Source organism: Rhipicephalus microplus, chromosome X (assembly GCF_043290135.1).
Source record: "Rhipicephalus microplus isolate Deutch F79 chromosome X, USDA_Rmic, whole genome shotgun sequence".
Taxonomy (NCBI): Eukaryota; Metazoa; Arthropoda; class Arachnida; order Ixodida; family Ixodidae; genus Rhipicephalus; species Rhipicephalus microplus.
Genome location: NC_134710.1, coordinates 406,731,323 through 406,759,193, shown reverse-complemented (window position 1 = coordinate 406,759,193; position 27,871 = coordinate 406,731,323). Strand labels below are relative to the sequence as shown.

At 46.1% G+C, this 27,871-nt stretch overlaps 1 protein-coding gene across 1 annotated transcript; it reads left to right on the top strand.

Moving 5' to 3' along the window:
• The first annotated feature begins 131 nt into the window (after positions 1 to 131).
• LOC142776478 (uncharacterized) lies at positions 132 to 27,765 on the top strand. Its single transcript, XM_075880248.1, has 5 exons — positions 132 to 410; positions 3,018 to 3,182; positions 14,189 to 14,282; positions 23,949 to 24,121; positions 27,235 to 27,765. The coding sequence occupies exons 1-5, from the start codon at positions 408 to 410 to the stop codon at positions 27,319 to 27,321; spliced, it is 522 nt and encodes a 173-aa protein (XP_075736363.1). The 5' UTR covers positions 132 to 407; the 3' UTR covers positions 27,322 to 27,765.
• The last annotated feature ends 106 nt before the right edge of the window (positions 27,766 to 27,871 follow it).

Here is a 27,871-nt window from a genome sequence, read left to right as displayed (position 1 = left end):
TCCCAATTGAGAGTGATAGCTCAAATTAGTTCGTTTTTGCTGTAGTTTCTTCTTTCTTCGATCATAATTTTTAGATGTGCGTTTGTCGCGCAATATTTGAAGAAGAGACGTTGTGATACCAATAATATGGCTTGAAGTGACGTTTTATTGCATATTAGAGTGGCCTGTAAAAAGAATCACCTGTTTCTGTGCACGTCAGGGTGAAAAATTACCGGGAGCAGCATTGGTCTGCAGCTGGTCGATAACAGACGCACCTCGTAGAGTGCATCAGCGCGACACCATTCGTTCGGCGTGCATTTGACCACTTGTCCCTGCTCTGCCCGAAGACCATGTTTTTGCGGTCAGCATGGTAACGGGAGCCAAACATTGCTGGCCAGAAGACTCTCGGCGGTGCTTCGGTCAGCGCAATGGTAAGTGCATCGTTGCGCCAGACCACGTGCTTGTTGGCCGTACTTTAAGATGTAAATACATTCCGACCTTGCGATCACTTTGCCCGCCATGCCGTTAACTTGCCACTGCACAAATGGAGTAGATGCACGCTCAGAATTACGCATCTTGTGGCGCGCAGCTCGTGACGTGGCTCTTTCTTAGTGGCTTCTGACATTAAGCTGCTTTGATTGCAGGCGAAAGCGGCGTGACGTGTACAAGGTGTGTTCAGAAGGGCACAAGTTTTCTGTGCCCAATTAAACTTCCGATGTACTTCGGCTAAGTAGGTCATTCAAAGTGTGCATTACGGAAGCTTGCGAAAACAAAAGAAGTATGGAATTATTGAAGTCGTACTTTTCTATCTATTGAATCACTGCATGCGTTTAATGGGGCCTAACCTTGTCTAACTGTGGTCTTCGCTTTCTTTAGTTTTGAGTTAACGTATTCTGAGCTTTGTGCGAATATAGTTTTTATTGTTTATTTATTCATTCGTTTTTTATTTACTTATTTAGATGCACTAAGGCTTTAGGACATTGATTGATTGATATGTGAGGTTTAACGTCCCGAAACCACCACATGATTATGAGAGATGCCGTAGTGGAGCGCTCCGGAAATTTCGACCACCTGGGGTTCATTAACGTGCACCCAAATCTGAGCACACGGGCCTACAGCATTTCCGCCTCCATCAGAAATGCAGCTGCCGCAGCCGGGTTCGATCCCGTGACCTGCGGGTCAGCAGCCGAGTACCTTATCCACTAGACCACCATGGCGGGGTGCCTTATGGCATTGAAAAGGTGCGTAGGTGCCATGGTATTAGGTACAATAAAAACAAGGTCAATACGAAACATACATTACAAATAACATTCACTACAGAAATGATTAAAAGAAAGAATGCTCTGGACTTACTGAAAACATGTTTGCTGCAGTATTTCAAAAGGCGTGATAAGTTCTTTCATGACGAAAACATTACGTTAAGGTATTAGTGGCGTTAGAGGAACTCACATGAAACATTGTCTAAGAGCTTTATTGCGATGTAGAAGTCAATTAGAAGGGTCGCTTTGATTGCTGTAACATTAGCGACCTGGTGGTAGTTTAGGAACAATGCATGGTTTCGTGCCGCCTGTAAATGCTCTATGAGTGCTTGAGGATGCGCCCTTGTGATACACCCGAGATAACAGAACTAGAGTAATCAATTTAATCACCAGATACAAGCAGAGAATGGTCTCCAAATCAAGCCAATTACTTGCAGCCAGGTAAGAACTCGACAACATAAACCAAAGCCTTCTGGCTTTAAAAAAAAAAGAAATTTGACATAATGTGCCAAATTCCTTCAGTCCACTTTTTCTTTAGAATGCAACTTTAAATTCATAAGAATCACCTCGTCGAGAAGAAAATATGCAAGTTATGAAACACAAGAGTGTCCTTTCACACAGAGAGCATTTATGGAATCAGTTTCAAGTTTTAAAAAAAAGATGTTAGACGAAACGACAAGCTCCATTGTTTTATGTGATACGTATACGCGGGAAATTATGAGGGTCGGTAACTATTTTGAAAATGCTTGTCGCCATATATGTGAAAGTCATTAGGTCTCCCCACTTTCTGATTCTTATACTCGTAAACGGAGCATGTTTTATCTGATTGCTGAAATTATGCGTTAAAGAACAATAAAACCGTGTTCTTTATTGTACAGTTTGTGTGATCGCAAATAAAACAATAGTTGCAAGTTAGCTCTGTGTGTGTGTGCATCTCTCTTTTTGTGTCCTTGTCGTGGTGCGCTATACCCTTATAAATGATGAACCCCAACCAACTAGCCCGGCAACATGTCTTAGCATATTACATAAAAACTTAAAGTTTATGACAGACAGTGTGACCTTGTTGGTGGAGATGAATCATGAATGAAGGTAAGGATACGAACTCAAGCGAACATGACAACACAAACACCGACTGTCAAAAAAAAAAGGGTGAGGGGGCGCTGTCGAGGTAACGAAAGTCGACGCAAACTTATTTGCGCATGCATGAATGGATGCTATGAGCGTCCCTCTTACCACGGGGCGTTGACCTGTGTACCACCAAGTTCAAAAGAAAAAGCTTGATGTTTCCTCGTCTTATTCGAATAAATGTGTCTTTCTGTGGAGAAAAAAAACTGGGTTCTACGCGGGAGGCAATCTTCTTATCATTTCATTCGTTTTTTGCGCACGTTAAATTGATGTCACGTGGTGTTCTGTTTATCGCGCCCGGGGGGATTTCATTGCTCAACGTTGATTGACCTCCTTCTGCAGTATGCGCAAAGGTGCCAATCACGACTAAGACATTAGATTTTAATAATGTCCGATCGGAATAAATAGTGACGGTATGACACCCGTAATCATGAAAGGTTAGCTTACGCTCGGGCGTGCGCTACTATACAGATCTGACATGCATCAACCATTAGGCGAGTTGTACACGCAGGTAAACAAAGCTGAGAGAAGCTAAGCAGTCCCGTCAATTCTGCAGTTAACTAGCAACACAGAACTGCTAGGTCCCTTTTCCTAAAAACACAATGTACCAGATGTTTTTCCTACTTTGCATTTTTTTTCTGTGCATCAACGCAGGCCAAAGGCTGGGTGTCTTTGCTTGCGGCGTGCGTGGCGGGCTTCACAGTGCTGTTCCAAAACGAGGTGGACCAAGACCGTTGGGTCGCTTCTCAATCCATCACGCTGAAGGCCAGCGGGGCCGATGCCTTCCGCTTTGTCGCCTCTTCCGAGTACATGAGCAAGGCAAGCCAGTACTAAATAAGCTCACATAAAATGTCTCTGTTATAAACAAAAAATTGGCTGCGTATTTGCGTACTTCGCTTCAAACGTCGTCGAAAGACGATAGTATTCTGTCGGCCGTCTTTTTTCGTGCGTGGCATCAATTTTTCAGCAAAATGTAAGAAAGACTACGGTATTGAGAATCACATGTCTATGTATTTTCTAGTTTAATGAACACACCGCCTAATAATTACGCATTGATGTTGTGCCTGAGATAGGCGTAATATTTGCTTTTCGATTAACAATGTTTGCAGGTGTGAACGCAGCCACCAGTACAAGATGGCTGGGCGTTCAGCAAGTGCTTAAACTGTGACCGGGTGGCTGAATTGAGTAATATATAGATAGATAGATAGATAGATAGATAGATAGATAGATAGATAGATAGATAGATAGATAGATAGATAGATAGATAGATAGATAGATAGATAGATAGATAGATAGATAGATAGATAGATAGATAGATAGATAGATAGATAGATAGATAGATATTTCCGTGTTCAAGTATCCCAAGAATATCGTCTTTAAAATATAAATCAGGACCCTTTTTGTAACGAGAAAATGTGAGCAAGCGAAGCTTAGTATGCTTCTGCCTGACCTACTATATTTCCTCCTTTCATATTTTTTTTCTTTGTGTACGGGTTATGGCAGCTACGCCTACGAAGGTCGACATCGTGCCTAATGGCACACGTTTCGGCACCGGCACCGGAACGGGAGGTCATGCCTGCACATCCAAGCAGCAGCAAATTATTGCAACATGAAATGACAAGTGAATTGAATGAAAAATCAGATTGCCATATCATAAATGGCTGATCGCTGACAAGCATACGATTGAGGGAGCAGCAGTTGTTGGAAAACAGCGCATATAAACGCGCAAGCTACCGGCGCTATTTTGCGTGTGGAATTTTTGTACGCTAAATGAACCGATTCATATGACACTTGGTTTTTGTATACAGTTGGACCTCTGTATCAGAAACACCAGTGAGCCGAGAGTAAAATAAGAGTCGATAGGGAAAATACATTTACGGTACCCTGCTTATAAGAGACATCTTATATAAAAGACAGGAACTACTGCCCAGAGCACGCATCTTATAAAGGGGTACAACTGCACTATAATGCCGCAACCCAAAGCGGTAGCTCGTTATTAGCAAAAAAAAAACACCATCTCCCACTAAAGGTAACTATGAGTAGCATGCGAAGGAGCGACGGGCCGACTTAAAGCTCCGTTCATTACGTGTAACTTCCAAGTGGACCACCAAGTTCTTCCAAGTGTAGGACACCATGAATTCATAGTAGTTTTTGTGGCTGTTACTGTTGCCGAACTCTTGTTGGAGCACGCCACGCGGTAGCAGGTGGGTTCATCGTGCGTCTGCAGAATCTAGTTTCCCGACACCGTCACATCATTGCTGAGAGAGTGTGAGATTGGTTGTGGTTAGGAGAGGAGAAAAGCACCTAATTTCTGCAGTTCAGTAAGGAGCATGGTGCAGTGCCTGCGGGGAAGGGTATTGGGAGAAAGTGGAAAGACGAGAAAAAGATTAAGTGAGCAGTGGCACAGTCGTCTTCAGCACGAACAGCAGCCCGGCCGCAAGGGTAGGAGTGGAAAGGGTCCCGTTCTCAGCGGTAGGCCGCGATTTCCGTCTCGTCCAGGAACTTTACCAGGCTCCGGAGCGTTGGTAGATGGGGACGAGATGGGAAGAGCAGGTGCTCCAGGGTGGCGCCAGGAAGGCCATGTCTCCAGTAGGCCGCGGTGACCCTCGAGCGTTCCAGTGCCAAAGCAGGACAGGCACAGAGGAGGTGCTCGAGGGTCTCGGGGTCGCCGCAGCGGCTGCAGGCTGGGGAGGCGCAGCGTCCCTTGAGCTAGCGGCGGGCCGCGGTCCACACGCATCTGGGCCGCAGCTGCCGCAGGCCGTCTCGTTCTCTCCTGGTAAGGCCTGCCTCGGGAATACGCCTAGGTCTCCGCCCATTGGCCACCCTCTGGTCTGGGTGGACCGAGGCGAGGAGCTTCTTGATACGAGCCTGCGTGTAGTCTCTGGCCGCCATGGCCTGGATGATGGGGGTTCCCGGCTGGTGTGCTGCCTTGGCCCGCGTGTCCGCCTCCTCGTTGACAGCTATGCCCACGTGAGAGCACAGCCAGTGGGAGGAGACGAACGTCCCGGCTGCCGCAAGGGCCCGGTGCTTGGATGTCAGGAGACTCCCCATGAACCGGCACGGCGATGGTTGGCCAGCCTCTGCAGGGCTGTCTTTGTCTGCAGCATCTGCAGGGATGCACAGGGACCACTCTCCAGCCTCGGCCAGAGCCGCTGCCACAAGGAAGTACCTGGGGAGCCCCAGGATGGCCCTCAGTGCCCTCCTGTGATGTCCCTCCAGGTCGAGTCTCCTGGCAGGCGTCAAGGCCACCAGTGAGAAGGCGTACAGCAGGACTGAGGACGCTGAAGCCTGGTTGAGTCGTAGCATCAGCTTGGTGGAGCAGACCCAATGGGGCTGCTCCACCAAGCTGCTAGTGCTGATCAGGCACTAGCATGCCTGATCGTAAACGCCATCACGCGTAGCCTTTGTGCATTTGCCATGCTTACCAGCATACCCGTGCCAAATATATCCGTGCCTTATAGTGAACACTCTACATTACGACAGGTAAGCACGAAAAACCATCTCGCAGGTTTCATTAACAAACTAGCACCTACCGGACATCAAAGCAACATCTGAAAAAAAAAGGGGGGGGGTGCAGGCAGAAAGGAAAGATCGCACTCGTTTTTGAAAAGAAAGATAACGATAGGCGCAGAGAACACTCACGATAAGTAATCAAATGCCGGCACTACTTGTGCTATAAGTAGCGCGATAACAGACGCGCTAAAAGTAAAGAAACCTTAGCAGTGCGCACGCTACCTCACTATAAACACAAGAAACAGGCGCGCAGGTTAAAAGTAGCTAGCGGCTAGCGAATGTCAAACAGCCTGAAAATAAAAGTCAAGCTCGTTCCTAAAAGGATGCTCGCGTTCCCGAAAAAACAAACAAGGATCACTCGCGTTCCTGCATTGAAAACGAAGCCTGAAAAGAAAGAAAGTCCGCGCGCGTTCAAGACCACAGTCCTCACATGCGGTAGGATTGAACTGCGCTAGTCGTTACGACACTGCACTCGCTAGTCGAGCACTAGAAAGTGCTACAATAATATAGAATCACTCACCAACCATTCCATGTGGGCTAGAAGGCAGTGGCCGAAGTTCCAAGTCCAGGGAACAGGCACAGGGCTCACGCAATGAACCATGGACACGTCGGTGCTTGCGATGCACACGAGTACGGCCAGCGTACTCGCGTGAAGCACCGGTGAAGCGACCGCATTCCTCGGTGGTGTACGCACGTCCAGCACGGAGCTCGAGTCACAAAACAACAGCTGAGGAGCGCGCGAAAACACGTCCTTCCCTTTTGGCTGCCGAGAGGTTACAGGGAGAGGTTACAACTACTAACGCAGCTTTTCCTGGAGGAGAGAGAGAGGGGGAGCATTCGAGAAAAAACAGAAGAGGGGGATGCGCACGGACTGTAGGGGTGCAGATGCCATGGGTGGAGAGAGAGAGGGAGTGTAGGAGAGTAGGTATAGGAGAACGTGCGTGCGCAGCAACGGTGGTCACGCCCTACACCGGATTGAACTCCCGCATAGGCTGCTTAGCATCTAAAAAATAGCTATTGTTACTGCAAGTATATCATCGTCTTAGCTCTGAGAGTTCCTCGCCCATATTATCAGGCGCATAACTTTGATGGTCCTTATAATAAGTTGGAGATGCCATCAAATTAAGAATACTTTATCCGAGTTCTTTTACACTGGAAAACTTTTTTGTCAGCATAGGTGGAATTGTGCTGATCATGCATATGAATGACGCTAAGACGGCCCTGCTTTCGTTAGCAACACCACGTAAACGTTTTCGCGTGGTTAGGAAATGTCCACAGAAGCTGAATGAGGTGTAAAGATTTTATTTATTTATACAATTATAATTTTTACTAATATCGGCTGTGACAGAAGCTGGATTGTATTTTTTAGCTTTATTACTGCAGCCTATAGGCATTATAGACATAAAATAACTAGTAAAAGTAATTAACAACATAACTACAATTTCCTCAACGACTCTTTTCGTCAATTACTTGACAGCTCAAATATAAAGCTTAAACGGCACATATACACTACAAACGAAATCTGATGGGGGCACGTACTTTTGAGATAATTGCCATCAAACGAGCTGTGTGGACCCGCCACAGTGGTCTAGCGGTTATGGTGCTCGGCTGCTAGCCCGAAAGTCGCGGGATCAAATCGCAGCCTCGGCGGCCGCATTTTTGATGGTGGCAAAAATGTTTGAGGCCTCAAATGCTCTTAAAATATGTAGGTGCACGTTAAGGAACCCCAGACGGTCGAAACTTCCGGAGCCTTCTACTACGGCATGCCTCACAATCATATCGTGGTTTCGGGACGTTAAATCCCTACAACTACTATTATTGAGCTTAAAATGCACCGCTGGGCTAGTTGACCTTTTTTTAACATGCCGTTTTGTGCATTGTTGAACACAAGCAGCTCAAACACTAGTGTAAATAGTCGCGAAATTTGGAGGTGAACATCTCGAAGCTAGTGCTTCATTATTTGATGTGTGTGGTTGAACGTCCTAAAACCACCATATGATTATAAGAGACGACGTAGTGAAGGGTTCCGGAAATTTCGACCACCTGGGGTTCTTTAACGTGCACCGAAATCCTATTATTAACGTGCACATGGACCTACAACATTTCCGCATCCATCGGAAATTCAGCCACCGCAGCCGGGATTCGATCCTGCGACATGCGGGTCAGCAGCCGAGTACCTTAGCCACTGGGCCACCATGGTGGGCAAGAGCTAGTACTTGAAAATTGGATAAAACACTCCTTAAGAATTCACTAGCTGCCATTCGTCAGTGGCAGCGTGTGCGGCAGAGCATCTACTTAACAAGGTAATTTGTATTTTTATTGAATATTCAATCATGTATTTGTATTTCTCGCGCATGTATACCGTAAGAAGGTTCCGAGCGCCCGAGGTAGCAATATACTGTCCGCAGAGTGGGGATAGAAATACGTTATTGTTTTATTCTTTAGTTCCTGAAAGTTATAACATTATCCACCGCGATGGTCTAGCGGTTATCGCGCTCAAATTGTGACTCCAAGGACGTGGGATTGAATCTTGGTGGCCACGACATTTCGATGGAGGTGAAATTCTTGAGACCTATGTGCTTACATTTAGGCGTATATCAATGCAAAGCGCATGGTCAAATTTTCCAGAGCCCTCCAGCACGACGTCCTTCATAACCATATCTTGGTTTTGTATCGTGAAACCCCCGCAATTATTATATTATAGGAAGTTCGAATATTGCCATCGGTATCCTGGATTTGATGAATTCCCACAAATGCCTGCGTGCGATGTATTCCCTTAAACACACACACACACACACACACACACACACACACACACACACACACACACACACACACACACACACACACACACACACACACACACACACACACACACACACACACACACACACACACACGCTCCGAAGCTCTCTCCCAAGTTATCTGAGTGATATGTTAGCTTAGACCTGTATTGTGCGTCTTTTCCAGAACGTTGTTTTGGGCATCGACGACATGGCGTCTTTTGCCTTCCTTCTACAGCTCGTTCGAGTCGGGAAAGCGCATCCCACGACCAACCAAACTTTTGTATGGCATGAAATTTGCGCAAAACTTGAATTTTCTATGATGTGTACGTTCCTACATGCCAACTTTCCGTCGCGTCACAGCGATGGATTTCTTTCCACTGCAACAAGTGTAAATGAAACCTTCGTGAAAAAGGTTTTATATTTACATTTGCTTTGCACTGCGGGTAGAACACATTCATATGGTTCGCATATGCAGTCGAACCCACTTATAACAATACAACTTTTAACATTATATTGTTTATAACAATGCCACTGCACAGTCAACATACGGATGTTTTCTATGACGAAAAAACCGGCTCACAGGAATGACTGCATGCCGCATTATCGGCTATAACAATGAATTCTGGCTGTTGGGTATGCGCTGAAAGGTGACAGAACACGAAATCTTCAGAAAGAAAGAAGAAAACAGTGAATTCAAGCTGCTGAATGGCACGAACAACCCCTCCACCTTCAAAAAAAACCTGGTGGACCTTAGAATTTTGGTATACTTCCTGGCACAGCGTTGTGGCATTGCGGCAAGGACATTCTTGATGTCCACTACAGTGCCGGAACGGCGGCGCTTCGGTTAAAGTGTGCGATTTGAGGAAGAAGTTGAGACTTGAAACACTTCGATGTCGTGTCCCTCCATTAAACTTTTACTTGCACAGAGCTGGTCTGGCGATATCCCCCCTGTGTCCATTCTGTGAAGAAACGGAAACAATAGAGCATTTCTTTATAACATGTAAAAACTATTCATTAATTAGGAAAAGACTTTTAATTGTTCCGTTTCAAGCAGTAGGTTTAAATTTAACTGCAGATAATGTTCTAAGTTTCGGTGCCTTTAGCTTGGGACATTGCCACAGGAGCGTATTCGATGCTGTATGCAATTTCATTCGAGAATCAAAGCGCATGTCATAATAATGCCTGCTTAAATATATTTCTGAAGACACTTGTCTAATTTTGAATGAAATTTGCATATTCATTTGATTGTGACCGGGTGAGATAAGCTCGATTGTCTGGTCTACTCAAAATTTCTGTCTTCCACTGTAGTATTACCTCACCTTTTCTCTTCTTGATTCAATCTTCAATTATTTGTTTAGTTTAATATTCCTTTTTAGTTAATTATTATTTTCTATTACATCATTAGTTTTTTCATTAAGGATAAACCTTTTAATATATCTCATATAGGATACTTCTAGATTTCATGGCCAATCCCCCATAGTGGGTATGTGCCAGTGCGAAGGGGCAACAACAACAACAACAACACTTCCAGCGTCCCAAGCTTCTGACGGCACTTTCTATTGGTGCTGGTAATCAAGTAACAAAGGCGTCACGTAGACTACTGCCTGCGCATTTATAAAAGTCTGATTAGTTGGAGTGCCTGGATATAAAGGCTTATTTCTAAATGAAATAGCCGATTCCTTAGCTGAGTCATCAATTAGCGAACCGATTCTACAGCACTGTTCATCATCCGCCTATGTGACTGCTGCTCGATTACGCAGACGTACGCTCATGGAAGTCTTTAGAGGTACAGCACTAAGAAACTCTACTGAATATCGCCATTTATTATATAACTGGCGAAGATACCTTTGCCGCACTCGTAAACAACAAGTAGCTGTCACAGGGCTGCGTTGCCGGGTACCAAATTTAAACTTCTATAAACACAGGTCTGCTCAGGCACCTTCGCCACTGTGCGCGTTTTGTGAAGAACTTGAAACAATAGATAATTTCTTTTGGACTCGCAGGTGGTTTAACACATACCAAAAAACCCTTTTAGAAATACCTTTACGTGGTATTGGTGTGGACCTATCTGTGCCTGTCATTCTGTCTTTTGGAGCTTCCATCTCTAGGTTCTTTAATGCGACTGTATGCGCGGCCATTTGGTACTATATTGATGAAACTAATAGCCTGACTAATTATTCTGTTTCATTATCCTAACGTGTCAACAAAGTTATATACGTATAAGAACCAGATTGTTGCTCTATTCTAAGAAAAAAATCGTTTCTTTATTTAAATCATTGTATGCATTAGATCAAGCACCACACTTTCCTAGGTCATCGGTAATTTTTCTATTATATTTCCATTATTCTAAATCTGAACAATAACTTTTAAACCACTCGATTCCTGGCCAATCCTCCATAGTGGGTGTGCGCCATGGACAAAAGGTGAACAAGAACAAGAACATTGTCACACATTGGCTTAATGGGGCTTGTGGCGCTCCCGTGAAAGCATCTGAATTTTAGGCATGTCCTAAACATTGGTTACTTTGTCAACCTTGTCACTGATGTCTGCTTGCGTATCCCCTCCGATCATAAAGTTTCCTCTCAACAGCCTACATCCACCTGTTTCGCTTTTTTCGTGTAGCCCTATATAACAACTATTGGGTATAAAATGAAATGTTTGAGGTATTTGAGTATGGTTATAAGTGGGTTAAACTGCATTATTATGTTAGAAGCGTGCTCGAGTAGACTGGTGTTTCAAGCACTTGCCTTCCGGACGTGCGGACCTAGCTTCAAACTATGCAGCAAACACCGAACGACACTCGAAGTCCTTGCACAGCACTTCTCTTTCGCCTGCCGATTTCCAGTTTGAAAAACTGCGAATAATGAAACCACACAAAAAGTTCGCGGCAGTGAATGTTAACAGTACGTATGATATCAAACCATAAATGTATACATTTATGGTTTGATCAGTGAATGTTAACAGTACGTATGATATCGAACCATAAATGTATACATTTATGGTTCGATATTATACGTACTGTTAACATTCACTGTCGCGAACTTTTTGTGTGGTTTCATTCTTCACAGATTTTTCAAAATGAAAATCGGCAGGCGAAGAAGAAGTGCTGTGCAACGACTTCGAAGTCGTTTGGTGTTTGCTGGATAGTTTGAAGCTAGGCCCGCACGTCCAGAAGGCAAGTGTTTGAAACACCAGTCTACTCCAGCACGCTTCCAACATATTAATGCAGTTTAACCCACTTTAAACCATACTCAAATACCTCGAACATATCGTTTGAAGCAATATTTATATAGCCGATCAAGTCGAATGATTGAATGAATGAATGAATGAATGAATGAATGAATGGAGGCTCAAAAGGACAACCTGATGGTATAGTTAGTAGCGCATGATTCATAGCAGTAGTGCAAAGAGGCACACGGACGACTACAGATCGAGACGGGGACGAAGCACTACCTAACAAGTCGGTGTTTAATCGACGGGATTGCACACATATATGCACGCACACCACCGTGCGAAGGAACAAAAAACAAAGTGGTGGGGAGAGAGAGGCATACAGAAGGCAACGTGCCCCCTCCTCTTTCCGCCACTCCCTTTTTTCTTCGTGCAGTATCGTGCGTACTTATATGTGCAATCTCGTGCATAAAAAAAAACTACCTGTTAGGTAGCGCTTCGTCCCGTCTTGATCTGTCACCGTCCGTATGCTTCTTTGTGTTACTGTTCCGAATCGTGCATTTGAGTTGCCGCTTTCTTGGCAGACTCTTTGTATACAGACAGTCATTACAGCCCTAAAAAGCAGCCGGACCCACACAGTCGGCTAGAGCAAGGTAAACTTTTCGTACTATTGGGTGAAGCATCCCGGATTGAAACAGGGCCAAATGACAGACGGGTCATAACGTTTATACCCCGACAAACTCGTCAGATATGCCGCAATTAACTTTGCGAACATGCAGTCAATATCCACATGTTAAAAGAAAGAAAGGAAAAATTGAGAAACAAAAAGGAAACGAAAAAAGCAAGCAAGAAAGAAAAATAAAGAAGGAAAATTAAGAAAGAAACAAAGAGGAAAAGAGTGGAAGCAAACAATAAAGAAGGAGAAAACAAAGAATCAAAAAAGAAAGAAAGAAGGAACGAAAGAAAAGAAGAGACTGAAAGAAAGAAACAAACAAAGGAGGAAGACAGCAACAAAAACGAAAAAGGTACCACAAACAATAAACATAGACACAGTAAGTAAACAATACAAATTTTATACCATGCTCGTGCCAAATAGTACACTGAAGTCCAACGTTACAGTTGACTTAAACTTTTCTCTTAATTCACTTTAGTTTTTTTTTCTATGGCGATGTTCGTATTACGTGACAGAAAGACGGACGGACGACTTTCTTGTCAAGTCAGTGCGCAAATGCTACGCATCTAACAAACATTTTCAGAAGCTGGCTTTTTCACTATAATACCCTTGCTGTGGAGAAGTCTGTCTTAAGTGGCTGCACTTTACTTTTGGTGACAGAGGCACTGCGAGTATGAGTGCCCGCGTTGGAAAGGACGTTCCTGCATTGTGAGAAAGCGTGATTATTGAATATTGTATTTATCAGCTCATGATGGCTATACCTAGGACTAATCGCCTGCACAATGAAACGACAGAATATTTTTACCCTCGATGTCTCTGTACATGACTAAACAATGTTGCATTACTGTAAAATGCACAGCAAGTTGCATTTCCGTGGAAGAATACTACTGCCGATGACTACAATACTCCTCAACTCGAAATGTTGGCGCAGCTGTATGCGTTTTCTTGTGGCGATATACGTAGGCGAAGACTTCGAGAGAGCCGTGCACAGCTACAGGCTCCTCTTCATATTTACGTTGCTTTCCTATTTTTCTAATGATCGTTTTTATGAATGTTTTTATTTTGGCCATCCTTTTTTTATTTCTTTATTTTATGCTTCGGTCGCCCAATTCGAAATCACAAAAGTTTACTCTTATTTTTAAACCACACTTTTCTTTTTTATTTTGGTATTTTTACGTTATACATCATGTTTCGGAGGTGATCATTCCAGAGTAATTCATAGAGCCGGCCTACGCAATGCCAGCAGTAATCGACGCATGGCAGACAGGTGCCTGCAGTGAGGGCCAACCAGAAACGACACCTAATTCAGGAACTGGCACCGGAAAGCTGCTCTCTAAAAGACAGTAGCATAATCATTGCTAAGGTTTCACACATGCGCTGCACGAAGGATACCTTGTGTAGCGCACACAGATCGGAGAAACGTTCACGAACGCTGACAAACCATGCAAGGCAGCCGAATGTTGAACACAAGGTAGGATTTGCTACCCTTTGTTATTGCGCCGCATAGATTCCATACAGACCATTACGGTAGTTATAACTCTTAGCTGCCGCTTTCATGCCATACTTTACCAGTTGTGCGATTGCGTAGCCGCGTGCCAATAGATTCGTTTTCATTTTAATTGTGCTTCAACGTCTATTTAGGGAGACTCGATATATTTGGTTTTCTCTCCACAATACTGCAGTGGCTGCCATTCGTGAGCTCGGTCGTCGAAGCCGACGGCAAGCAGATGTCCATCGGAAAGCGTTATCGCGCCACCTACGAGCTTCCCCTAATAGGTGAGATGGGTACTATTATTATTGTTGTTTTAGATAGTATGAATACGCCGAATGATAGGGTAGATGGTTAGTTCAATAGTGCGTCAGCAGCAGCTTGTCCTGATATACAGAAGGTTCACGAACGCTGTTACTGCCATACCTTATCAAGGGCCTATATTTAGAAACATCCATGAAAGAAAAAGGTCAATATAACGTGAACTTTTTGCTCTTCTAGAACACAAATATCCCACGTATACTGGCTCCAGTTACGCCTGTAATATACTAAATGAACACTGCACTAGTGAGACATGAAGACATGCGTGACCATAACAAATTCGATTGATCGTTATGTGGAGTTTAACGTACCGAAATCACCATAAGATTATGAGAGACGCTTTAGTGGAAGGCTCCGGAAAGTTCGACCACCTAGGGTTCTTTAACGTGCACCAAAAGCTGAGCACACGGGCTTACATAATTTTCACAGCCATCGAAAATGCAGCCACCACAGCCAGGATTTCATCCCGTGACCTGAGAGTCATCGACCGAGTTCCTGAGCCACTAGACCGCCGCGGTGGGGTGACCCCATCACAAAGTTAAACGGGGCTAACGGTACAGAGACAAAAAAACGGCCACATCACAATCCGTCCTCTAACTATAATATATATATTGAAAAAGGGTTTATTGGCGACTGTTGCGACGGTGGTCCTACGATGAAACACGATCGAGCAAGAGCAACGGTCGAGCAGATGCCGGCGATGATCAGCACGATGATCAGCACGATGATCAGCGAAGCCAAGCACCCAGTACCCAAGCGGTGGCGATGTTGTTTGCCAACGATGCGTGTTCTTCTTCACAATTTGCCCCCGCCGAAAAAGAGCCATCCTGGCGACCTAAGAGTCTGGAGGCAGAGGGCTGTGATATGGCTTAAAGCGGGCGATGTGGACGATGTCACGTCCACGCCGGCGCATGTCGTCAGATGGGGAAAGTGGCTCGATGAGAAAATTCACCGGCGAGGTTTGCTCCAAAACGCGGTATGGGCCCTCGTACTTTGGAACGAGTTTTGAGGATATGCCGGCGGTTTGGTAAGGAACAGCCAGCCATACAAGTGATCCCGGGGAATAGCTGGGGCTTCGTGAAGAGTCGGCGTTGTTTTCTTTCTGGCGCTGTTGTTCTTGTGACGTAAAGGTGCGTGCGAGTTCACGGCACTCTTCCGCATTACGGGCAGCTTCGGACACAGATGGGCATTCGGATGCGTCAGGATGGTATGGAAGGAGAGTGTCGATGGTGTGGGATGGTTCGCGTCCATAAAGAAGAAAGACAGGTGAAAATCCAGTGGTAGACTGTGCCGCGGTGTTATATGCGAACGTGATGAATGGAAGAATGCGATCCCGGTTAGTATGATCGGATGTCACATACATGGCGAGCATATCGCCAAGGGTGCGGTTAAATCTTTCCGTGAGCCCGTTAGTTTGCGGGTGGTATGCAGTGGTCTTGCGATGAACAACATGGCATTCAGAAAGCAGAGACGTGACGACTTCTGATAGGAAGGCTCGACCTCGGTCGCTTAGTAGCTCTCGAGGTGCACCATGTCGTAGTATGAAGCGATGAAGAATGAAGGATGCTACGTCCCGCGCAGTGGCACTTGGAAGGGCGGCGGTCTCAGCGTAGCGTGTTAAATGGTCCACAGCGACTATGATCCACCGATTTTCATCTGATGTTGTCGGTAGAGGGCCATAGAGATCAATTCCGATCCGATCGAAAGGTTTGGCAGGGCACGGAAGCGGTTGAAGCGCACCGGACGAGTGGAAAGGCGGTGATTTGCGGCGTTGACAGTCAGGGCAGCCCATAACGAATTTTCGAACGAAATTATACATTCCGCGCCAGTAGAAGCGATGGCGAATGCGTTCGTAAGTTTTGAAAACTCCGGCATGACCACATTGGGGATCGTCGTGAAAGGAGGCGCAGATTTGTGATCGCAAGCTGCGCGGGACAACCAAGAGCCACTTACGACCTTCGGGGGCGTAGTTGCGTCGGTGTAGCAGCCGATCACGAATGGCGAAATGAGCAGCTTGACGTCGGAGAGATCGTGGTACCGCAGTGGTTGACGATCCAGAGAGACACTTAAAAAGGGAAGCGATCCACGGGTCCTTGTGTTGTTCACTGGTAAAGGAGTCGAGGTCGAGAGATGCGACGGAGTTGGTACCAGTGGTTTCGCAGGCCGAGTCGAGAGGTAAAGGCGAACGCGACAGGGCGTCGGCGTCAGAATGCTTGCGTCCGCTGCGATAGATGACACGAATGTCGTACTCCTGGATTTGCAGTGCCCACCGAGCTAGGCGGCCAGAAGGATCTTTCAATGTGGCGAGCCAACAAAGTGCATGGTGGTCCGTTACCAGGTCGAATGGGCGACCGTACAAATAAGGGCGGAACTTGCGAAGCGCCCACACTAGCGCCAAGCACTTTTTTGCAGTGACGCTGTAATTGGCCTCAGCTTTAGTGAGTGTGCGACTCGCATAAGCGACGACGTATTCGGAGTAGCCCGGCTTGCGTTGGGCGAGGACGGCGCCTAGACCAACCCCACTAGCGTCTGTGTGAACTTCCGTTGCAGCTGTTGGGTCGAAATGCCGAAGAATTGGAGGAGATGTTAGCAGACTACGGAGCGTGGCAAACGCGACGTCGCAGTCAGAAGACCAGGATGAAAGGTCTGCATCACCGCGTAGGAGGTTGGTCAGTGGTGACATGATCGACGCAAAATTTCGCACGAAGCGCCGGAAGTACGAGCATAGTCCGACAAAACTGCGTAATTCTTTCAGTGTAGTAGGTTTCGGGAACTCAGCGACTGCTCGCCGTTTTGCAGGGTCGGGTCGAACACCATCCTTGGAGACGATGTGCCCTAAGATGGACAGCTCTCGCGCGGCGAAGCGGCACTTTTTAAGGTTCAGTTGGAGCCCAGCGTTGGTTAAACACGTCAGCACCAGTTGGAGCCGACGCAGATGTGTAGGAAAATCGGGAGAGAAAACGACAATGTCGTCGAGGTAGCATAGACACACAGACCACTTCAGTCCACGCAGTGTGTTGTCCATGAGTCGTTCAAACGTGGCAGGAGCATTACAAAGCCCAAATGGCATTACGTTAAATTCGTACAGGCCATCTGGTGTAATGAACGCAGTTTTCTGGCGATCAGCTTCTGCCATAGGAACCTGCCAGTATCCAGATCGTAAGTCTAAGGAGGAGAAGAATTCGGCTCCTTGGAGGCTGTCAAGGGCGTCGTCGATGCGCGGTAATGGATAGACGTCTTTCCGCGTCACCTTGTTTAATCGCCGGTAGTCGACGCAAAATCGAATCGATCCATCCTTCTTTCGAACTAGAACGACAGGAGATGCCCAAGGACTGTGCGATGGTTGTATAACGCGATGGCGTAGCATCTCTTCGACCTGGTCGTTGATGACGTGACGTTCTGCAGCAGAGACACGGTACGGTTTTTGACACAATGGCTGGTGCGAACCGGTGTCAATGTAGTGGTGCACTGCGGAAGTCCGACCCAATTGCGGCTGAGAAACGTCGAATGAATTCGCGAAGTGCTGGAGAAGATTAAGAAGCTCGGCGCGTTCATGGGCACTTAAGGTGTCGGCGATGGAACTCGAGAAGGTGTCACTCGATGAGCAATCCAGTGGGGAAAGGGCATGAAGTTCGGTCGAGGCGCTACTGCACGATTCGTCTGGCATGTTAAGGAATAAAGAGGAATCGAGGTACTCCACTCGACCGAGACATTCGCCGGCAAGTAGCGTAAGCGGTGCAGAAAGGGGGTTGTGGACGAAAATATTGCTTCGGCCCGCAGTGACGTCGAGTGTAGCGAAAGGCAAGGAAACGGCTCTGCGGCTCATGAAAATGTCGGAAGGTGTAAACATTACTGTAGCATCGTTATGGTCATCGCAGCAAACAGGGACAACGGCAAGAGAGGCTGGCGGAATTTCAGTGTCTTCACGTACGACGAGTTTTGGAGACCGCTCAAGAGTTTCGTGCAAAGGTTCGTCACACAGGTGCGAAAATTGAACTTCAGCGCGTGCACAGTCGATGACGGCATGATGTTGTGACAGGAAGTCCCACCCGAGGATAACGTCATGCGAGCACACCGAAAGGACGATGAACTCGACAACGTACATAGAGCCTTGGATGAAAATGCGGGCTGTACAGGTGCCGAGAGGTCTGACTGGCTGTGCGCTAGCCGTACGAAGCGATAGTCCAGAGAGCAGCGTGGTCACTTTGCGTAGGGAGCGGCAGAGCTGGGCGGTTATAACAGAAACGGCAGCACCTGTGTCGATGAGGGCAAAGGTAGAAACACCATCGACAGATATGGCGACGACGTTAGCAGGTGAAGTGCGAGGACTTGGGAATTTCGATGACGGCGCAGTTCTTGCCTCTGGAACAGCGGCGTTCAGTTTTCCCGGTTGGAGGAAGCGGGTCGGGGACGCATTGGGGACAGAGATCGCCTGCGAGGAGACGGCGAGAGGGAAGAGTGAGTCGGAGCTGGGCGCTGGGGTGACTGAGACCCGGGAAGATTAGTGTAGCCATACTGCGGTGAAGGATAGGGAGCAGGTAGGTGCGTGGGCGGCGGGTCATACGGTAACGGCCAAGTAGCGTTGTGTTGCGATTGGAAACGACGACAACAATATCGTGCCACGTGTCCTGGAGTACCGCAGGCGTAGCAGATCGGTCGATTGTCAGCAGTGCGCCAGGAATTGCTGACTCGCGGTGCAGCCCAAGGTGTCGAAAGAGGGGTAGAGTGGGGAGCGACTGCAGGCATGGGTGGCAAAAGCTGCTGGCGGGGTCTGCTGCGTACCACCTGGGCATAAGTAAGAGGCGCGGCCACGGGCTGCATAGCCGGCGCATGGGGAACAGTCACGGCCACAGGCTGCTGGTGGGCAGCGACGGGAACAGCCTGAGCTACCTCTTCGGCAATAACGTCGCGGAGTGGTGAGGGCAGACGAGAGGACGGCGGCTGCTGCGTGAAGGGAATCAACGACAGTTGCCGAGCTACTTCTTCACGCACGAAGTCTTTAATCTCTTGCAGGGTTGGTGCGTGGTCGCGAACGGAAGTGAGACTGGAAAGCGAATCGGCGTGTGAGGAAAATGGCCGAGTCAGGGCGCGCTGCTTGCTCAACTCGTCGAAGCTTTGACACAAAGTAACAAGTTCCGCAACGGTGGCAGGATTACGGGCGAGGAGCAGCTGATATGCACCGTCATTTATCCCTTTGAGGATGTGTTGAATCTTCTCCGACTCGGGCATGGTGGTGTTCAGTCGGTTGCAAAGTCCAATGATGTCTTCAATGTAGCTTGTGAAAGATTCCGTTGGTTTTTGTGCGCGAGTCCGCAAGCGTTGTTCGGCTCTGGACTTGCGGACAGCGGGTCGGCCAAAAACGTCAGCAAACAACATTTTGAAGATGGACCACGTCATAATGTCGTTTTTGTGGTTGTTATACCACATTTCGGCCACGTCAGTGAGGTAAAAGATGACGTTAGTCAATTTGTCCGCGTCATCCCACTTGTTGTTTGCGCTCACCAGTTCGTAGTTAGCGAACCAGTCTTCCACGTCAGTCTCATCAGCTCTGCTAAAGACTTTGGGCTCTCGCAAACGAAGAACGCCGGGGTTGCTGGGGGATGGAGTGGAAGAGCCAGGTTGCGCGTTGTTGGTAGCCATGATGGTAGGTAGCGTTCGGTTGCGCAGCTCCAGGTTGAGGCGACGGCGAATGGCAGCACCCAGGTTCAGGCGACGGGGAATGTCAGCACCCTCCGCCAATTGAAAAAAGGGTTTATTGGCGACTGTTGCGACGGTAGTCCTACGATGAAACACGATCGAGCAAGAGCAACGGTCGAGCAGATGCCGGCGATGATCAGCACGAGCCGAGCGAGCGAAGCCAAGCACCCAGTACCCAAGCGGTGGCGATGTTGTTTGCCAACGATGCGTTTTCTTCTTCAATATATATATATATATATATATATATATATATATATATATATATATATATATATATATATATATATATATATATATATATATATATATATATATATATATATATATATATATATATATATATATATATATATATATATATATATATATATATATATATATATATATATATATATATATGTGTGGGTGTGTGTGTGTGTGTGTGTGTGGAGAGAAGTGTATATTTAATTGCTCGTTTTTCCGTGTTTCAACACAATATTAATCTGATCTAACAGAGAATGGACCAGAACAACAAGAGAGAAGGCAGGGAGGTTAACCAGGCATATGCCAAGGAAAGTATCGGGGAAGTTATTAGACCAAATTGAAATGTAAATGTGATGGAAGAAAAGTGGGTGAAAAGATGACTTGCCGTGGGCAAAAACCTAACCTGCGTCTTTCAAAGAACGCGTTCGATGCTCTACCACTGAGCTACCGCGATGGCTATCCTACCAGCCACTTTATTGGGTATATATGTGAATTTAAACGTGGTAGTGTAAGTAAGCGCCACCAGTAACCATGGTGGCGAGTGTGGCACACTTTTTATGAGCCTGTTTGGCGTCATGTAGCACGTCAACCTATTACGAGCTGGCAGCCGACCAATAGTCTCTCGTATACAACCTGAAGACACCAAGTCTGCCTGTACGAGACCCTCGTTATTGAATAATGGAAAGAAGTGTATACTTACGGGCTCGTTTTTCCCTGTTTTCACACAATATTAGTGAGATCTAATAGACAATAATACCAAGGAAGCTATAGGGGAAGTCATTAGACTAATTTCTAATGTAATTGTGAAGAAAGAAAAGTGGCTGAAAAGATAACTTTCTGTGGGCAGGAACCTATCCTGCGACCTTCGAGTAACGCGTTCTATGCTATACCACTGAGCTTTTTAACACTCACGCGATAAAATTGCCAATGTGTGTTATCGTCGTTTCTGAGCTAATACTAAGTGTCAATAACCACATACCCGCCAAGCAGTGACACGCGCCTGTGGGTATGTGCCGCTGTTTTGCGGGAAGTGCTCGACGACGTACGCGACAGGATTGTGACACTATACAAGCCTTGTACAGGGTGTCATATTTGTCAAAGCATCTGTAGGACCGCGGTAAGAATTGGCTTCGTGGCAATTTTCATTTGCTTTTATTTATTGTGAGTTGTAAGTTTGGGAAGGCATGTCACCAATTGGCAGGTAGCAATGCTTTAGTTGCACTCGGTCGAAGCGTGCCCGACCAGATTTGCCGTGAACGCCGACGAGAATCCGGCACCATAATTTTCACCCCGCGTAGTTCACCAGCACCGGAGACTACTCAGCGTTTCAAGTTCCTGTTAACTCCGGAAAAAGGAACCGACCCCACGTGGGCAACAAAAAGGGTGGGATTAGAAACTTCATTGTAAAGACCCTCTAATTGTCTCACGGAGCTTTCAATGGGCCTCTCCCGAGACCCAGCGCAGCGCATTACCGCCTTACATCGGTGGAGCTGCGGCCCAGCCGCATGCTGTGGTCACGCACGCCGTTTCGAGACAGCGTGCGTCGCGAAAACTCGGACGTCACTGGCAACCTTTTACGCGGGTTCGGCTTAGCTCCGGTAGCTCTCGGAAGTGGGCGGGCTGGCGACACGTGAAAGCGTGGCAGCGTCGCAGCAATCGGGCTCCTGATGATGATTTGGTGCGTATGGTCACAGCGGCATGTCTTCGACTGCTCCCGCGTTAATCTTTGCAAATGAGCTCGTAAGTGAAGCCACGTGCGGTCAGCGACTGGTTCCTCTTACAGCGCACAGGGGACAAACGGATTATTGCCTCGTCGTCAAGAAATTGACATGTTACAGGGAAGTCGTCCTATGGCCGTAATACTCAGTACGTGTAGTTCTGTTTAGATAATGGCGCACCGCGGAGCTGGCTCATGCCTCTAATGACATTAGCTAGTTGTGTTTTTATTTTCATTTTGGTTGTTGTTTTATTTGGGGAGAGGGCATGAGCCCGCACGTGCACGAAAGTGGCGTCCTCGTGGCGGGGTTTTTAATCGACCAAGTACTTTCCTCTCAGTGGACAACCAGGCGACGATTCACCGAGAGTTGTGTAAGGGCGGAGCAGTGAGTGGATGAGAAGAGGCCCCGAAGCTCCGCCAAATGTTCTGAGCCGGGCTTGAGGTGCTGGACACCATCGGTTCTGTCGAGTCCTATAGGGTCGCCCTACAGAAGACGGTTCGTTTCCAAAGTGTTTTCTTTTTTTTTTGTAACTTTGATGTCCGTTTTTATGTAACTTTTGTGCAGTCAGTAAGTATACGTTTTTCTCGGCGTACTAGAACTTATCCAGCCGTTCTGCTTCTTTAAGTGACCAGCAACTCAATCGCCGCTATTGGAATAGCGGCAGCACGTTTCGTCGCCCGCGTTGCTATAACACCTCGGGTGGTGCGTCTCGGGCGCCGAGTGGTGAGAGTTGGTTTCCACAACATCGCAAAGAACCTGGATTTTACTCCATCTTACACTTCCATACTAATCATGGTTCACGCCAAGTTAAGGGTTTTCTCACGAGAGCACCCAGACGTCAGTAGATAGATAGATAGATAGATAGATAGATAGATAGATAGATAGATAGATAGATAGATAGATAGATAGATAGATAGATAGATAGATAGATAGATAGATAGATAGACAGACAGATAGATAGATAGATAGATAGATAGATAGATAGATAGATAGATAGATAGATAGATAGATAGATAGATAGATAGATAGATAGATAGATAGATAGATAGATAGATAGATAGATAGATAGATAGATAGATAGATAGATAGATAGATAGATAGATAGATAGATAGATAGATAGATAGATAGATAGATAGATAGATAGATAGATAGATAGATAGATGCCAAAAGAGCTTGGAGTGCGCAAAGAAATGCTTCGCATTTAAAAAGAAAAGCATTCTTGGTGCACGCAGCCGAACACACTTTGCCCGACAATAGAGCCGCAGGGGTCACGAACAATACTCCTCGCTGGGTGCCGGTCAGGGTATTGTGCGCGCCCTTGCTTGACGTCTCGAGGGGGTCCCCGCTACGTCACACCACAGAAAATGTTTACTGCACCTGAGTACTCCAGCGAGCACGCGCTCTTTCTTTAAAATGAAATCAAAATATCCTATAGGCAGCAACGCTCGTCCGTCGGTCAGAGGTGGCCCCGCAAGCAGGGCTCTCAAACAACACAAGCATCTCGAGTTTCCCAAATTGGTGTGGGGTTCCTTTAAAGTTGCAGGTTAAAAGTACCCCAGCTGGTCTTAACTTCCGGTGGCCTCCACTGCGGTCTCCCTCATTATGTAGTGGCTACCAGTCACTATACCCATAATCTAATGTGGTTTTGGAGCCTATAGAAACTCTATTATTATTATTATTATTATTATTATTATTATTATTATTATTATTATTATTATTATTATTTATGCCACACCTATCGCACTACTAACAAAGGGCTTGCCGCGCATGGAGCTACACACATCAGCGCACGTGCGGCTCCCGGAAGCGCGAGGCGTCCTCTTGATTATCGGTCCCCTGACGGCATTGGAGCGTGCCAGATGATATTGAATTTTAACTGTCGTACTCCATAGACGAGCACGGCAGTTTAGAATGTCGTGATTGCCCCACGAGGGGCAAACCTATAATAGTGGTGATTGTGGCGCGATTTGCAGGTGAAGTGGACACGTGGTACAACGTTGTGGAGTACCAGCCCTATGGGCGGGTGGCCGTGCAGAGTGAGTCGTGGTTGCGTCCACGCCTCGAGCTGCGCGTCGAGACCACCAGTGAATCTCAGTGCCGCATGCACGTGCTGGTATCCTTCCGCCGAAAGAGCTACCTCTTTCAGGTATGGGCACAATCTGGCATAGATAGATAGATAGATAGATAGATAGATAGATAGATAGATGCACATACATACATACATACATACATACATACATACATACATACATACATACATACATACATACATACATACATACATACATACATACATACATACATACATAAATACATACATACATACATACATACATACATACATACATACATACATACATACATACATACATACATACATACATACATACATACATACATACATACATACATACATACATACATACATACATACATACATACATACATACATACATACATACATACTCTGAATGTGTCTTTGGTTAAGAAATGCGCCGCATTTTGCAAGTACATTGCTAGCACAGGTGGCAGGGAAACGATCATCGTTACCGCACCAGCAATATCTGCTGTAACACACCATAGATCGTTCACTAACCTGATAAACAAGACGTAACGTCACCCTGAAATGACACATGAAAATTTTTGTTCTCGCTATTCTACTTCTCGCAGGAAATTAGCTGGTGTCACCTCATAATCACCTCTGCTTTGATTGTATGCAAGCAATATTCGTAGGCTACATGCGGATCAACATATGTGTACTTTCAAATATCAGATGTTTGCGCGCGGGAGAACATTCAAGCTCAAGCATTGCCGGCATACTTGTGCCTATCAGGCTGCACCTCAACCAATGAAACAAGAGCGCAAGCCCGCACTTGTCTCGTCGGTGTTAGACTTGTTCTGCGAGCTTGGTTGGGTGCGCTTTCACTAATTCACCCAACGGCTTCATCTGAACTCCCTATGACTGACAGCATCAAGAAAGCATGCGTTGTTCCTATGAGCGCTTTTTTTATCTTTAATACTTCTTTATAGTCAGCATAAATCCTCAGATAGTCCATTCATAGCCTATGATAATTATTACAGGCCGTACACCGTCGTCATTTATGAAAAGTAACACATCATTGCGTAGCCTGCGCTCCACGGCGGCTGCCTACAGGACCATCATCAACCGACAGCAAAAGAAAAGACGTTGGATTTCGGCGTCATCTATTGGCAAACAAAACAACGAGTTATGGCCGCTGGACAAGCGCTCCAAGATACTGTAGGCAGCCGTTGTATAGAGAGCAGCAGGTCACGCGATCACGTGTTCTGTTTCATAAAGAATGACAGTGTACATTTTATCCTTTCTTTACTTTTATGTAACTTTCCGCGACACTCATCTAACGCGTTTCTTGTCCCTTTTCACGCTCCCGGAATAATAACAACTAGACGAATGTACGCTGTCTCAGATCAATTTCCGGTCAATAAACAGTATTATCTCTGTCTCTCGATGACCTTGGCCAGAGAATCAGAAGTTGGGATAGGACAATTCGGTTTCCTACTGATCTGTATCACCGCATATAACGTTCAGCGGTTCCGTTTTGTTTTTGTTTTTTGCACACACCACATCTCGAATATTTGCCAATCGCATGGTTACTTACCTTATGAATAACTTAGCCCTAAAGTTTAGCTAGAAAAGTGTACCCGCTGACGCCCAAACCGATTAGGAGGTGACATAAAGTTGCTTGGAGGCACCTCGAGACAAACAAGCAAACTAGGCAACCTGCAACTACCACTACCAGGCGGAGTAGCCTATTACCTAAGCCCAATGTTAACATAAAAACAATAGCACATAAAAGAAAATGTTGTTGCTCTAATTGGTTGCTCATTTTAAAAAAATACTACTCTGCGGCGGCTGCATTTTCGATGGCGGCGAAAATGCTGTAGGCTTAAAATTGCAGACAAGCTTCTTGCAGTACTTCAACAGTGAAGGAAAGCCCTCCTCCTAGTTTGTAAAAACCAGATAAAATAGATTCAGGGAATGAAGATATTTCTGCTTGTTTAAAAGAATTAAAAATAATCGACATATCTAAATACCTTAACCCCCCCCCCCCCCCCTTTATTTAACATTGTTCAAGTCTCAGTCTACTCCAGCCAAAAACTATCGCTGAGAACCGGTGTGACACAAGAACCAATGCAGACTCCCTGCAGTTGAAGGAAGGGCTTTTAGTCGAACATGATAGAAAGTACACTTGAGATAAGATTTTAAAACCGATAAAAAATTGTCAACCGTGGCGCCGGCGACATTCATGAAAGGAACGTTCCCATTTTCTTCGATGCAGGATTTCACTGAAGCCAGAAGCTTGCCATACGTCAAAGAATAATAAAGATATACGACATCCATCGAGAAAGCGTTGGCAATATTATTCTGAGAACGCTAAAGATCGCGTACATCACTTGATCTCTTCATCCGAAAAAGATCATTCCCCTCAAAGCTCCTTGGCTTACTCTGAATAAATCTACTGATATTAAGTAGCGTGTGCGATAAGAGCGCGCCACCACAGCGTCTTTATATCTGGCGACGTGCGTTTAATGCGCCATCTCGCTGGTAAGGCTGAAAACACGATAGTTCTCCCTAGGTGGCTATTGCCAGGGGTAAGTGGTTGATATAAATAGCTTGCCCTTTCGGCGTTGAAGGAGGGGCTCCTTCGTGGCTCTGAGGCTATCACCTCGCGCTCACAATTCAGAGATCAGACGTTCCACTCCGCGCGCCGGAGTCTTTCTCTGTGTAATTTTTCTTTCTTGCGTTTTTGTATATAGAGATACGTACGCATATATGGTAAGGGACGGTGACGCCGACACCGGCGGCAAAATCTAGCCGAAAGGGTCTATATATTTGCTATCGCAATAATAAACAGTGTAAAGTGAGTGCTGTACGTGTCTGGTGCCTGATTGTGCACGTGTGAGCGTGTGTGAATGCGACGTGTGTTTGAGCTATGATTGTAATATTTTATAACAATATCCCGTATGGAAGAATACCAACTATAGATTCTGTTTTAATTTCAGTGCAGATGTTGGCCCTGATGCTTTGCTGCGAAATTGTAAAAATGTTTTTAATTATATGGTGGCCTTATGAAACAACGAGGGACTTCTTAAAATTTTTATATGTTATTTCTTGTCTCACAACGCGGCGCTAATGTCAGTGCTGGCAATTATATGCAAACTAGGGAACTCATGCACGTTCCTTAAATCGGTTTCTCTTATCAACTCTTCTGTTCACAGTACACACTAGGCCCTGTGCTGCACTTCGTAAGCAACCAGCAACTCCAGCGGTCCTTGTTCTTGCTTCGAATGGTCTTCCCGCAATGACTAGAGCATGGCCGGCACCACGCACCCAAGCGTGGGTCGGAGTCGCTCACTGTGAAGCTGCCCAGCGCTGGCTTCCGGTACTGAGCACGACAGACAAGAGCCATGTGCGCTACTGCCGAGCTCTACTTTTGATGAAGTCGATTGTGACCGTTAACTGGTCGTCTCTGCCTACATACTTCGTGAATATGCTCAATTTTTTTTCTCGATTGTTTCGCAAGACGTTTCATATTGCACTTGAAGGATTCCTCACCTTCCTTGTTGCAACCTGTTTGCTATACTTAAATGCTGGAAATCTTCCAAGTACGTCCGGCGAACTTTTTACCGCATGCATATTTCGAGACTGTTGCACTGGCAGCGAAAATAGAAGTCAATAAATTGATCTGAAATGAGGCTGGGAGGTGAAAAGGTATAGCTTTACTGAAGCCACTTGCCTCAAACGACGTAGTTTCGCTGCATCTCATTTCCGTCACGTCGAGGGCACACGTCACATTTGCGTCGACGTGAATTTTTTTTTTCTCGCTGCATAGCCTATTCCTGGGTTTTCAGGAAC